Consider the following 15,873-nt stretch of genomic DNA (forward strand, 5'->3'; position numbering starts at 1 on the left):
CGTAACAAATGCTAGTTTCACTTCTGCAAAGTTTTAGAAATGAACTTGCAGAATATCGTGCTTCTTGACTGGCAAACGATCCTACAACAATTTCTGCACTGTGCGAAAGTTGTTGTCTTACTCCAAGAGTATAGTGTGATAAATTTTATTCGCAACTGTAGCAGTGGCATCAGAATGACCAATTGTTTTCTAATTCGAAGCGGGCAAAGGATCGGACTTGAAGAAATTTGTAAATTAGATGCTGAAGTTTTAGCAGTCATGTAACATTTATGGTTTGGGTATATTCATTTTCCAAAGGGTACTTTTCAAAGTTTTTTATGAATTGAAAACACTTACGACTAAAAATTAGACAGGCCCTAGATTTGAATTGTATGGTTTGAATAAATCTAAAATAAATAAATAAATAAATATCAAACATTTACTCCGGGTACAATTACATAATCAAATTAACAAATTGAATGGAATATAAAATATGTTTTTGAGAATGCGCTCTCAGAGCCGAGATTATTGGCAGCGGTGGAATTTTTGTATGCGTGTCTTCAGTTATCTGCGTGTTCAGTATTCATTCATTTTTGTTTATGATCTTATTACCGATCAGTCGATCGCAAGCTATTTTGGAGATTTTAGACGATCGCGGTCGAAATCAGGTTGGCCACCCCTGCCGTCGACCTATAATCCGAGTAAAATCATCAGCATATTTAAAAAAAATAGTACGCTTTTTATTTAATATAATAAGTGGCATCTGTCAAATTTTTTTTGGTTCTTTATAAACCTCCATAATAAATACTTATTCGTACCCTTGTTTTATCTCCTCCAAAATTTGAAATATTATCTTGTACCCATTTCAGAGCAAGTTGTTGATCTTTCAGTCCTTGGTTTCCTTTTATTTCGTTCACTCCTGTTTGTCGGTGCGTCAGAAATCCAAAGGGTCCTAAAATTTACGAGGCCAAGGTTACAGAAATATGCTTTTCCGTTTTTGCTTTTAAAACACTTGCATGTTTACTGATTTTAAATCCTCATTTGTTGGATGCCACTGACAATATATCTACAGCAGAGCGTTTAAAATACATTTCTCTTAGGTTACAGATACTGCTCGTGACAGCTTTATTCAATTTTCCTTAACATATTTGAGCCTTTGCTAAATGCAAATATATAAATATATTATTACGTCAATCAAGGGTATATATAAAAACCTTTACTTAATATGTCTTACGGGTCTATGCGGTTTATCTGTGAAGACCTTTCAGTGATAGAATATACCTTGCTTACCCAAGCGATAATTGATTGTTATTACGACAGTGATTGAGAAATTTGCGAGTTCTCTTCCATCTATTCGAGGCTGATTTCCGGAATTGAGTTTGAAAGAACCCCCGTGAATATAAAATAGTACTGGTAGAGTTTGAGTAGAAGCAGTTGCCGCATTCGACAAGTTAACGCTAGCCGGAGAAAACACGTTGAGTACCAAGCAATCTTCCTTCATCTTAAAAACAAGAAATGAATGCTCAAATATTTGAGCACGGAAGCAACAAAATACTGTGCCCACAATTTTCACAAAATCAAATTCTTAACAAATCTGGAACAGTGGAACAGCTACCGAAACTTCTCAGTACCGGTACCCAAACTGTCTTTCCCAGGTCATGTGACGATAATGATTCATGCATCTAATCTCGAGGGGAATCGAAATATCAGTTGATTCGAGTTACTACTGTAGTATCAAATCTTTTACAGTACCGATAGTCTACCTTCAGCTTATTCAAACACTATCGTTTCCCCTGACCAGGGATCGCTGACATGCGATCGCGAAACCGCCACTGGTAATTTTTGATTTACTCACATGAAACTTCGAAGTGAAACAGCGAATTCCATAAAGTCCAAATTTTTTTTTATAAATAAATTAAAGTAATAGCCATCCAGAGTCAACAACAATCTAGAAATTTGAAAGCAATTGGTCCAGTACTAGAAGAAAAAGACGTTTTTTTCGCAACAAGTAGAAGAAAAAGAAGAATACTAACAACAAAAACATAATAACAAAACAATCCATAGCCACATTTTGTGTCCAACAAGAATTTGTAACTAGTTAGTCGTTTAAATCGAACAATATCTCCGTATTCAACGGTCAACATAAATAGTCTACTTACGTTTAGTTTACACAATTTGGGTGGAACCGTGGCACAATTTACATCGTATTGGTAACACTGTAGAAAATCATTTTTTGTTCCGTTTATGTGCTTTAAGGGCGTCACGATAGGCTCGGGTGGCTGGAATCTAAAAAATCAATTACAAATGAATTCATATTCAGTTTTATTGATTGGGGCGGATGTAAATACTGACCTTAAGTCACCCACGGGCGCTTGTGCATACGGAATTTGCCAGAATGAATGAGTCTCACTTGTTGAAGCGCCAGTGACAATGCCGGATGATGTATTTACACGAGGGAAATTTGTCACGATTTCTGAAAAAGGGTACAACTTTAGTAAGAGAATTTTTATATTGAATATGATACTACCAAGTTAGGCCTACTGGTTACCTTCAATTTTAGCGGATTGCTGATGTGATTGACCTTGCTCGTTGTTGTATTCTTCCAAAATGTGGGAGTGCGACTGTCGTAAATTCAATATCTGGTCATATGTTGTTTCTTGCGCGAAGCTGAAACTAGTAATCAAGCACATTGATGATATTATTGTCAACATCTTAAATTATCCACCAAACACTGCGATGAAACCACAGAAAGATCTTTCTGAAATTCGTTGTACCGTTTGTAATAATTGTTACTATTTCTTTTTCAATTCCGAACACAGTCGACATCTGGTCGCCGTAACTGACCGTACAGATGCCCATAAAAAGTGTAATTCCGTCATTCTTTGTGAAATGTACATTTGTATTATGTTAGATATTTATAATTTACATAATCATTTTGACGGTCTTCGACAAACATATAAATTTTATATTTTACGCTATTTATTTTATCTTTATACCTGGAAAGCTGAATGCTGGGATAATTAAATTTTTGATATATATTTGTTCAATGTATTCACTGGAAATACTTATATAACCAAAAATCCAAAATTTCAAGTGAATTGTGATTACGATCCTCAAGCCTGACATTATCACTTGTATCAATATTCACATGCGATTTTATTTTGAATAAAATTACCCAAGGTGAGAAAAATTATCCAGCGCAAGAACTAGTAGTAGAACTCTCTGCGAAGAGCTCTTCAGCTGCGTCCTATATATATCGTCGAACCAATATCTCGTTATCTTGAGCCATTTCAGATACCATATGGTACGTTCCTGTTCTATATAAAACCAAATTTTAAATATTTGTGACCGTTCAGATTGTAAACATGGAAACAGCTATTACACAGTTTGCCAAACAATTAAATATATTTCATGGCATGCGTTAACAATAGGCTAAGATGCAAAGTTAATAGCGCTAATAAAAGAACGATCCATTTACGTTTGACCGAGAGCAATTTCTAGAGCGTCCATTATACCAGGGGTGTCAAACTCGTGGGTTCTAGAGGGCCGCATTGCATTTTGGGAATTGTGCAAAGGGCCGCAAACAGTTTTTGATAATGTATACTTGCATATTTTTAGATGGGTGTAGTTTGTGACATATATTGTGATTTGTGACGTAAATAAACAGCCGAACGAAGTTTTTTTTTCTTCTCAAATTTCAAATGCCATATACACCTACATTTTTGCATTCCACTATTATTGCAATTTACTGTATTTATTGCAAAAAATCTTAAGTTTTTATGTACAACTATTTCAAACATTTTTAACAAAGTTTTGATAAGGAAAGAAAAATACATACACTGGAAATGACTTAATCTAAATATATAGACCTAAAATTTTCGAAAATACTACAGAATAAACTCAATGTTTTTTCATTTCATATGTCCTGACGTTTGGCATCTTTTTTGTGCGACCAGCTTACTAATATCAGTCTGAAATGATTTTACAGTACCAACTCTAATTAACCAGGTGACATGATCATCGGTTAATCTGGATTGTTGAGAAGTTTCGATTAATTTCAGTAATGAAAAAATATTACGTTTATCATTTCTTGTATGGATCAGTAAACAAACAAATGACTGACTTTTTGGACCAGACATTTCGCGACATTTCCTACCATTACGTGGCATAGGACCGCCTGAGTTGCGATTGATATTGATTTTTTGTAACTATTGTATAATTATAATAATATACAAACACATAAAAATTTGCTGTTCGAAGTTGATCTTTAAATTTGTCATATTGACTGCTGAGCTTATTCTGATAATGTCTACTTATATTGTATTTCCTCATTGTACTGATAGAAATGTGACAAATTAAACGATGTGCTTCAGAATTCTGAGAAATGCAGAAATATTGCAACTCCCATTTTTCCTCAAAAATACCATCTTCTCTATGTAGTTTGCGTTTCATTTAATTCCTTAAGTTTTTTTTTGCTAGCTTGAAGTGTATCCATAATTGGGCCAGATTGAAAACAAAAAAAATTAATTTTCTAAAAATACTTCCAATAAATTGTCGTTTTCTGTGTGAATAAGCAATTTCACACAAGGTTTGAAAAATGTATTCCACTTAGATGAGAAAAAACTTTTTACAATTATTGTTAGGCGTTCGAGGGCCACATTGGAAGTTCTATTGGGCCGCAAGTTTGACACCCCTGCATTATACCACTGCGAAATCAAGTTATTACGTCATAATGACAGTATTATGCCAATTTTTTACAAATATAGATATATAATAGTAATATTTTGACAAGTTGCAATAGGGATATTTGAATTTTCTGGAAATGTTCATCACTTGTTAGAAGTTCAGAGCGGTACAATATATATTTCAGAATGTGGAGGATAGGTCACGAATATGCAGAGCAAAAACAAGGTAAAAAAGAGAAAAGACTTCCTTCGGTTGTTAGACAAAAATCAATAATTGAAAAAAGGGATTCAAAGACGTCTAACGTCAGACACAAATTACCAGAATTCAACAGCCCAAAAATGATTGATCCAAGAACGCGTAGAGGATCTATCATAGCTACCGAACATTTAATGAGAAGACGATCTTCTCGTGGCGGAAAACATCTGACGGCACCCTTCATAGCAAACGATGCCGTATCATTAGACCACATCAAGTATGGACAGCACGTTCGCAGGCCGAGTGTGGCAGTAAGACTGGGGAAAATTAACGAGATAAAAGAAAGAATCAATAAAGTAATGACAAACTATGATGCACCTAGTGATGGTAAAGATTCTGAAGATGAAGAATTGCTCAACGAAATTGAAGAAGGTCTTGCTGACATAGAAGATGACATGATGCGAATCAATATATCGGCATTAATAGGTCGCTTCAAAAAGATACAAAGATATTGTGATGAGAGTAATATTAGTAAAATGAGTACAGTCAAATTGCCTGAAAAAACAAACGATGCCCTTCAATCTTTACAGGATTGGATTGAACGTGACCGTTTTGATGAAACCGACGACGACGACGAACCACATTCCCCCGTTCTGGACGTTCTAGATAACGAAGTTGTCAGTGCTGAGTTGTCACAAGTGGCAGAAAGAATGGATAAATTGAAATTTCTTAAACAAAAAATTCGCAATCTCAAAACTACGGGAAACGATACTCACCATTTGGAACGCCAGAGGCAAAATTTACAATTACAAATGAGGAATGAAGTAATGCGTTTGCAAGAGCAAAAGAAAAATGAAAAAACTGAAAGTCATCGAGAATTCGCCTACATTAAAAATGCAGCTACAGAAATCTACGATCTTATACAAAAAACGAAACTAGAAGGCATGGCTCATGCGCACCAGTTTGAAGAACAACTTCATATGATTTTGAGAGAATTGGATAAGAAAAAGGGAGAATTAAATTCTCTGCAAAAAATATCTGATAGTCAGAAAGAGATGCTGGACAAATGGGCGGAAGACTACGAAAAACTTCACAACGAATTGATTATGACCGCAGATGAACGAAATGAGGCGAGGGATTCAATCAGAAAATTGAAAAAGGAAATATCTCAGTTGAAACATAGAATAAATAATTTAGAAAAATCACTGAAAACAGGAGAAATTGTAACGAGAGCCGAACACGAGGACGCTCTTGCAGATATAGAGAAAAGTTTGAAGCACGCTAAGCAGAATCTCGTAGTTTTAAGTAAAACCTTAGAAGAAAAAAACAATAAAATAAATGAATTGAGTCAGCAAACTAGTCGCCTAAAACAATCGTTGAGAAAACAGTCAAGTGTGTCCCTGCATTCGGACATGAGCTTTCATCATTCAATTTCTGAAGCGGGCAGCAGGACAATGCAGCGTAATTGTATGAGCCAGAACAGTTCAAAAAGCTTGATTTCATCAACACATTCATTTGTGCAATCGTCACAAGAAAATTTAATTGCTTCTCTCAAAGAAGAGATTGAGAGTTTGAGAGACAAATTATACAAAGCAAAAAACAGAAATAGGCCCAATTCTGACACGAATGATAGCCACCAGAGCGGCGAGCATATTATAACAGCAAGAAAAATGTCTCAAAAATTAGCATCGCAAGAAACACAAACGACGGAATCTTACGTGCAAAAAATATACAAGGCACCGAATGTTGCCATTGGGGATGCCCCACTGCCACGTCAAATTGTCGGAGATAGTGTAGGTTGTCAGACATCACCTCCAGCTTTACTGCAATTTATGACATTATCTGTAAGAGAAGATTTAGCTAAAACGTGTCAGATGTTGTCAGAGAAAATTGGCCCAGACTGGGTGGAAGTAGCCCTCAAATTTTCTGCATTGGAGAGAGATGACATCTTTGAACTTAATAAAGGTTTATCGCTTCAAAGTGACATAATGAGGATGTATTCAGGCTCTCCAACAAAGACTCAGAGATTTTACGAAACCGAGTCTGAAGCTGCTCAAGAGAGTCAAATGGAAAAGGTTATTGAACAAATGCTTCAAGGAGAAATACCTGACATAATTGAATTAAAAAAGTTAGACAGTGCTCGATCTATCGATTGTCATTTGCAGGAAATGACGTCAAGAGTCGCGACTTATGTCAGTAACGTCAAAAATGCGGTAAATAATCAGGCTGGAATGATGTCAGAGGTAAACGATTGCCTAAAACAATGCATCCCAGAAGAAGACATGGAAAAATTAGAGCTTGAAATGGGAAAGAAACAGAAAGATGCGAGTTGTTCAGAGCATTCAAAAGAATGGCAAGATATGGATTCGTTAGAGAAGGCAAATTGCAAAATGAGATATATTGAGGAGACTATTTTCAATTTAATGAAAGAGACTAATAAGATATACGAAACTGAAATAGACAAGCAACATGAAACTTATAAAAATCTTCACAGTATTGCTAAAAAAAGTACGAACGACTCGGTGTTTCAAGCAATCAGTGAGAATATTGCCAACAAAGTTAAAAATATTAAGGTGAAGGCAAAGTCAAGAGCATCACAAGAAAGAACTAAGATTTTCCCACATAATCACACGTCGATTATACTCTCTTCATTCAAGAAAAAACCAGATGAATCACTGACTTCCATCAGTAGAGTAGAATCCTTTGAGGAAAATCATACAAAAGCTAAGAGGATATTGTCAGGGTTTTTATGGAATTATGAGGGAAAGCCATCGGATGAGTATACTCGCGGACACGGCTCTGATTATCATCATCCTCCAGAGCAAACCCAAACAGGTCTTCTAAAAAGTCAATATCACACCGGTGTCAAATTAGCACATCCAGTTGGCCCCACAAGCTTTTTTACGCCTGTCAAAAGAGGCAAAGCAAAAGCGGGAAAAAATAAATCCAGAGGGTTAGGTTTGCTAATACAACCTGTTGGTAATAAAGAGACAGCACATTTTCCTAAGCATCAAGACAAGGACATTTCAAATTTTCTAAATAGCGGAACTGGATCACACGCAAGAGGGTCAATATTTTTGAAACGTGAAAAATTACACAATCATAAGTTTACTCTACTTGACGTACATTCAAACCTCTATGACCCAAAATTCCAGAAACTAGTGAAAAGCAGCGGAATGCAGAGAGATGTAAATTTTGGAGTTGAAAATGTTAAATTACTTGGAGGGACTTCACAAAGAAAAAATACCCAATACAGAAAATATTTTTCAGAAGCGAAATCGCCATTCGTATTTCGGCAATAAATGAAATCCTATCTCATTTTCGAGTGCTTATTGAAGCTGGTCCAATCTAGAAATAGGAAAATGTCTTTAGAAGAGGAAGACGTTTTATTCGATATAACATTCTTGTCATTAAATAAGTTAAATCAATCGTATTTCACTATCACTTATGTAACACAAATTGGCGCATGGAAAGCTTTAGATGCGTAAGTATATCAGATTTTGGTCACGACTGGGAGTTCATTGTGTTCCCTTACTTCTTAATGCCTAGCCATGGACGATATAGTAATTAGTGGGTCAAAAACGCTATCCTTCCTTTTCCACATGTTGTGCTCGGGTGTACATAACTTCTCTCAGATAATAGAAGCAATTCAATTTGAAATACGGACAGGTTCAACCTTTTCGCCATACTTCCTCATAGTAGCCTACCATTTTTAATATTGCAATATGACTCCCTGCTTCTCTGTGTTTCACTATGTGGTGAATCATAATGATCTTCCAAGTGAGCGATCTTCCTTTTGGATACTACTAAAAAATTAAACAATACTTAATTGATCAGGTATTCTAGTCTTGGTCTCTGCTCAGATATTCAAGTATTAAGTTGTATTTAATTTCTCTAGTTTCGTGTTTGTTCAGAATTTAGTATAATCTGGCAAATATTATCCTTGTTCGAACCATTTTATTTTACAATTTTGAGATTCAAACCAATTTTCCGCAGAGGTCCGTTTTTTTAGTAATTTTTGTCCTTTGTCTAACACGATTTTTAAAACGGTGGGGACCGCGAAGTCAGTGCCCTGGCATATATATCACGAGTATTGACCTCTAATAATACGAAAGATGATCTATGAGATCGGGAAATGAAAATTTGAAAAAAAAAATTACGATAGCAAATAATTGAAATTGATTTTGCATCTTTTTGGCCTTCAGCTTAATTTCACATTGAGTTTTTGAGTTCACATTGATATTCTATATGGAACGGTATCCCGTGGGGAATAATTATATGGGAGAGGATTGCTGGACTCGTCGGCGCCGAAGGGTGGTTCCCGTAACCGTTGGTTTGTCTTCCACCATCAAGTCCATGCATCAGAAAACAAATATACAGGATATCTGATCCCATACCCGACATAGACTGGTAGACTGGGCGAGAGTCCGTGGTTCACAATATCGTTTAGCCGTTTTATCACTTTCCTCTTCCACGGAATGAATATGAAATCCAATTTTATCTACTAGGCTCAAATAACTTGTTCGCATTACAGTAGGTATCAGGAAAACATTCAGTCGCAACAATAAATGCAATTTTAACTTCGAAATTTCGTTATCAGAAAGAAACCATTACAGTGAATTGATATGAATTGTGAATAAACCATCAACATGAGAAGTGAGTAGTAGAATATGGTAGTGGAGAATCTATCACGACAAATTTTAACACTGCTTTTTCATTTTTGACTGGTCGACCACATTATCTTTTTTCATATTCAAGAACCGATTCCGAAGCACCATCATGTCTACAAAATCATCCGTGACATTCGTGTAATAAAATGCGATTTATTTCAGTAAGATTCCGAGATTTTTGGAAAGCAATGTTTCCTTTCATGAAACTTATTTTCGTGCGGGTCTAAATGATATTCGGGTCATTTCAAGGGCATTTTTATCATCATTGGAGTTTTTCGTTGTTACAGCTATATGTTATACATGTATCATAGCCTAAATATGTATCAAGTAACAGGATATCTATATTCCTAAGCATGACAGTATGAAGGGTGAGGTGCGGACTGATGCCATATTGGATCAAGCATTTAAACAGAATAAAAATATTCATATACCGAAGTATGTGGGAAAAACCATGGATGTGGTAAAACATTTTTGTAAGACTACAACAGTAGTATATTACTGTATCAGTGTAATCAATGACATTAAACAACATGATAGGCAACTCTGACGTCACTCCATAAGACTACAGGCAAAACATTGTATTTCATGATACGCTCCAATGCACATATTTCTCGTCGCCTTTCGCGTCCGTTTTCCGCTCGCTCTTGCTACTCGGCGTGTTTTTTACGTATAGTACCTGACTTTTTGCGCCTGTAACGAAACAAAATAATCTCTATATCTAAGAAGTTTTGCTTGCTTGGAAAGCTGGAATAACAGGCAAGCTGTAAAGAGCAATTCTGGACATCATAGACGTTTTTTTTTTATCAGAGAAGATTACAAACGCGATAGCGGAAAGATTTGTGTGGAACATTTTGCAGATAATGACAAAGTTCAAAGTTAGTAATTTTAATGTTTGCGCTTAAGCATTGAAATTTTATTTAAAGAGGGTGTCATACAAAACTGTGCTGCGATACAATTCCATAACACAAAGTTTGCACCTATCGAACTTGCTTTTGTAGGTGAATTTATTAGACATATTCAGTTAATCGTAGGTAACATTGCTGGTACATAATGCATCGTAGATAGGTTTGTTTAAACTTAGGAATTTAGCTCATAGCCCACTAATTAATATTATCTTCTATGCAGGAGGTTGCAGGGCTGAATTCAACTTGCAGCCTTACCGATCACCTGACGATGCTCATTTAGTTTGGCTCGAGCAAGTCTTCTTGAAATGCTTGTGTGGATGGAAACTACCTATATTTTTTGCCTTCCTCCGATTTTAGACAAATTTATTCTGAGGGATTTCGCATATAATTCTCACTGATTGTTGGCTGTTTATAATTCCTATTGATTGTGAATTCTGATCATAACAATGAGTTGAAAATTTTTTTACCTAATTTACTGGTACCTTTTTCTTGTCAATACTCCAAGCTGAGGTAATAAACATGACAATACATTTATGTCATCTGGAAGCAAAATATGCACACTAATTAATAGTTTGGCACATTGAGATAATACATCATGGCAGAAAATACAAGTTAAAGATATGTATGACCAACACATGGTAATTAAAATTAAAAAAAATTAATGGGGGCTGTGGAGTATGGAAAGTTCAAGACAAAGAAAAGAACAAATGTTCATAGCTCATGAACTCTCAATTTTGCCTCCATTGCTTTGTGAAGGCCAGTATATTTCGAGTGGCTGAATTGGTTTACCTTTATGATAGCAACGATTTTGTATTTAATATAGCGAGATTATTTCAATTTAATTGAAGTGATATAATTTCCCAAAGCAATGCTTGAATCGTCTAGAATAGATCAGTGGTGTCAAACTCATGGGTTTTCGAGAGCCGCATTGCATTTTGAAAATTGTAAAAAGAGCCGCAAACAGTTTTTGATAATGTATACTTAAAAGATATTTTTAGGATGGTTTTAATTTGTGACATATATTGTGATGCAACTAAACAGTTGGATTAAGTTTTATTATTTTCTTCAATTTCAAATGCAATTACATATTAATATTTGCATTCCACTATTATTGCAACATTTGCAAGTTACAGTATTTATTATAAAAAATCGTAAAATTCTATGTACAACCATCAAAATCATTTTTGAACAAGCTTTGAATAAGGAAAGAATAATACATACACTAAAAATAACTTAATCTAAATATATGAACCTAAAATTAACAAAAATACTACAGTATAAACTCAATGTTTTAATAATTACATTTGTCCTGGCGTTTGGCATCTTTTTTGTGTCACCAGCATACTAAGGCCAGTCTGAAATGATTTTATAGTACCAACTCTAACTAACGAGGCCACATGATCATGGGTTTATCTGGATCTTTACGAATGTTTAATTAATTCCAGTAATGCAAAAAAGTTACTTTTATCATTTCATGTATAGATCAGCAAAAAAACAAATGACAGATTTTTTCGACAAGACATTTCGCACTACATTGCGTGGCATAGGATTGCTTGAATTATTATTGATATTGATTTTTATTAACTAAGTCGTTGTATAATTATATTAATATACAAACACATGGAAATTTTCTGTTCGAAGTTGGTCTTCGAATTTGTCATATTGACTGCTGAGCTTATTGTGTTTTTTGATTGTATTGATGGAAATATGACAAATTAAACAATGTGCTTCAGAATTTTGTGAAGAGCAGAAATGTTACAACTCCCATTTTCTTCGAAAATGCCACCTTCTTCATGTACTTTGCGTTTAATTTAATTACTCAAGTGTTTTATTCAAGTATTCTTTTGCTAGCTTGATGTGTATTCTTAATTGGGTCAAAATGTGGACAAAAAAAATCAATATTCCAAAACTACTTTCAGTAAATTGTTTTCTGTGTGAATAATCAATTTTTACTTTAGAAGGTTTGAAAAATCTATTACATTTAGATAAAAAAAAAAAAAACTTCCAAAATACTATTACAATTATTGTTAAACGTTCGAGGGCCGCACTGGAAGTTCTCTGGGGCCGCGAGTTTGAGATCCCTGGTCTAGATTGAAGTTGTTCAAAAAATATATGATAGTATTTTATCATGAATGATGATTATACCCCTTCCGGAATTTCTTCTATAGTACTACCAAAAGTTGATGAACCAAATATAACACAGGTGCAGTGAGGTACCCGTAATCCTCATTTCCAAAGCTGTTTTAAGTATGTCTGGCGTGTTTTGTGCCTTTTTACAAATAAGACCGCTTATGCAATCTTACGCTTTGAAATTTTTAGTTATTTTCCCCAAGCCCCGCAGGATGTGGGGGCCATACACAACTCTACCGGAGGGTCAAATGTCTTTGCATGCCTCCATAGGTTGTTTTTCTATTGCAATTTTCTATTTTCAAATGCATTATATTTCTTGGAATCACACTGTCACTGATATGTCGCCAGACTTCTGATATCTCCCCGTCTGCTATAGTTGTCCTGTGAATAAATAATAGGAAATTGAGATTAGACGAATAGTTGAAAGTTTTGCTTTATGTCGGCTTAATTTCTTGATTGATATACTTACTATTTCTGCTATTGCCTCTTGTGCTGCAAGAGTCTCACAATGCTTAGACAGGTTTGTCCACAACTTTCACATCTGAAGAAAGAGAGGAGATTTATTAATTTTCGTTAAGAATAAATAAAGCAGTCTATATGATTCAGAATGGAAAAGCTAATAAATCCAATATCTCATGTTTTATTTAAAAAATATTTTACTGAATTTGGTATATAAACCAACTAATAAAAGGCTTTAGTCAGAAAATTACAAGCATTCGTGGCTCCAAATACTTGAGATATCAGACTATACAATATAGACCGGTATGAGTGAAATGTTAGGTGAACTTGTTAACACTTTGATTCAATACGCAAATAAAAGTGAATGCGTAATAGTATGTTACAATGAGCAGCAATCAACAATGAGTATATATCCTCACTGGTTAAAAAAATCTAACTGGAGGTGCATGAACTATTTGAAACCATAAGGGGTAAGTAAATATGTAATTTCGGCAAATGGGCAACTACGTACCGTACTGAATTAATAACTTCGTAGTATTTGACAAAGGCTGGCTTTCACACATGTACCTAACAGTGCGATGCCCGGGTGTGATATACAACAATAGTATTCACCTTACCTTTTACCGATTTCTTTTTACCCCAACTTTCAAAAATATCATTAAAATCGACAACAACTGTCAAAGCAGGCACGAACACCATTCGTGCTACGCCTTGAAAGCAGCACACATCCGCTCGTTTTCGTCTCGTCAAGTATGTGCATTGGAGCGTGCTATCGAATACGATCTTCGGACAAAAATGCCGGAGTTGCGCATCATGTTGTTTAATGTCATTGGTGTAATATATTTCATACAGCTTGAAAATTGAATTTTATATTTCTATCCTTGCAAGACATTTAAATTATTGCATATGCTATATATATATAAGATTGAATTGATCATTATCAGCTCAAGTGTTTTAATAGTATAACATCCCGAAAATTGAATTCATTCGCGTATTTTTGTTTGTGTATTTCTGGCACAAGTCTCGTTTAACTATGAGTTTGTGTTTTTTGTATTTTTTTTTTGTGTGTGTGCTGTTGAGCAGGCACATGATAATTTTCATGTTTTGAACTTGCTCTCCAAGATTTTCCATTTTAGTTTGTGTTTTGTGGAGTTTTCAAAATAAACTATCTATCAGTCTTATGCCACAGAAGTCGCTGTCACAACCAAGTAGGGTTACGGTTATAGGTGCATATGACTCCAACCACATGAACACAAGACATGGGCGCCGCCATTTTGAATGCTGGCCCCCTAATTTTGCCATTATGCGAGATCTCAAGTTATTTCCTTGGAGCGGAAAGCCTGAAAGACAATGTCAACATTATGAAGAAACTCTTATTTTATTGCGTTGGCAAAACTTAAGCTGCAGACTAATTGGTCTGGTAAAAACTATCTTTATCTATCAGATAATGCTTTGATACTAATGCAGTAATACGGTACTAACTATGCTACCGTACCTCAGTACATAACAGGATAAGGTACCGTGCCGCTATTATCTCGAGTCTTGACTGTCTTGCAGTCTTATGGTGCGGTATTTGATCGTACATATTTTTCTTTCAACCTTCCTATCCTCCAGGGGGGTTTGGGTGAAGTCCACCCGCTGCCCTATTTCAGTATTTCCCTCAACCTTCTTGTCTTCGAACCTTTTTATTGGCGCGACAGTGTGGCTCATCGTGCTTAGCGGTAGGAAGACGCTCGCCACCGCACCTCTGATTACTCTGCGAGGGTTCGCAGGTTCGAATCCCATGCGGGGATGGTTATGTGCGAGGCGATTGCTGGACTCCTTGCCATCGTAGGGTGGTTCATGTAACCGCTGGTCGGCAGGTCGGTTACGGCTTCCTCCACCATCAAGTTCATGCCTCCATAAACAGATAAACAAATAGCTAACTAATTCCACACCCGACATGGAATGGTAATATGTAATATAATAATGTAAATCCTATCCTATCTCATAATTTACAGCATATTAAGACAAGTACATCGTAAATATTCAAGAATTAGAGAATGGATAGCTTTTCATCATTCGGATCTTCAGGAGGAGCCGGCGGACAAAAACTTGATCGACAGACAATAATGGAAAGTGTGCAGCTTATAAAGAGACAAACAGCCATACAACATCAAGAAATGTTATTACAAACTGTCAATGAAAAATGTTTTAAAATGTGTGTTTCATCTCCTGGTTCGAGTCTCGACAACTCGCAACAGAAATGTTTAGCAAAATGTGTGGATAGATATATTGAAGCATGGAACGCAGTATCAAGGACTGTAACAAATAAAATTCGTCAACAAGCAGATATGATGTGATAAACTTTGGTTTATTGAATTTTTCGTTGCTATGCATTATCAATGATGATGCTTTGCAGAATATACTAATTTCATTAAGATTTCTCATTTCAATGTGTGCGTGTATATTTTTACTTGAATAATTGCTGCTACTACTTCAGTACTTACAACTGAATAATTGAATGACAAGTCAAATGTCTAGTATATTCTTTAATGGATATGCCTGATACATATGCCGATGTGCCATCTTGTCTCAAAATATACTCATCTTAGAATTTACAAATGGTTCCAAAGATGTGAAAGGAATATTATGGCTTTTAATATAAATATGTGAACACATGCAATTGAGTACTATTATGTTGAATCATTAATAATTTTATTGGGAAAATAAAGACCGAGTTAAAACAATCTGTTTACAGATTTAACTAGAAGATTTGATCGTGTTAGTTAGTACAATTTGACCATAGGGAATTGTTTTCACCTCATGTGATTTGTGGTTTGTTATTTTCTTTTTTAGTTTAATAACAA

General features: G+C 35.2%; 2 protein-coding genes across 2 annotated transcripts; both read left to right on the top strand.

Annotated features, from left to right (window-relative positions):
- The first annotated feature begins 4,760 nt into the window (after nt 1–4,760).
- Nucleotides 4,761–8,178, top strand: LOC120330345 (uncharacterized). The gene has a single exon (XM_039397253.2). The coding sequence runs from the start codon at nt 4,851–4,853 to the stop codon at nt 8,160–8,162; it is 3,312 nt and encodes a 1,103-aa protein (XP_039253187.2). The 5' UTR covers nt 4,761–4,850; the 3' UTR covers nt 8,163–8,178.
- Nucleotides 8,179–15,028: 6,850 nt separating this feature from the next.
- LOC120329211 (mitochondrial import inner membrane translocase subunit Tim13-like) lies at nt 15,029–15,862 on the top strand. Its single transcript, XM_039395752.1, has one exon. It carries the CDS (start codon nt 15,067–15,069, stop codon nt 15,364–15,366), a length of 300 nt encoding a protein of 99 aa, XP_039251686.1. The 5' UTR covers nt 15,029–15,066; the 3' UTR covers nt 15,367–15,862.
- Nucleotides 15,863–15,873: the final 11 nt, after the last annotated feature.

Source organism: Styela clava, chromosome 12 (assembly GCF_964204865.1).
Source record: "Styela clava chromosome 12, kaStyClav1.hap1.2, whole genome shotgun sequence".
Classification (NCBI taxonomy): Eukaryota; Metazoa; Chordata; class Ascidiacea; order Stolidobranchia; family Styelidae; genus Styela; species Styela clava.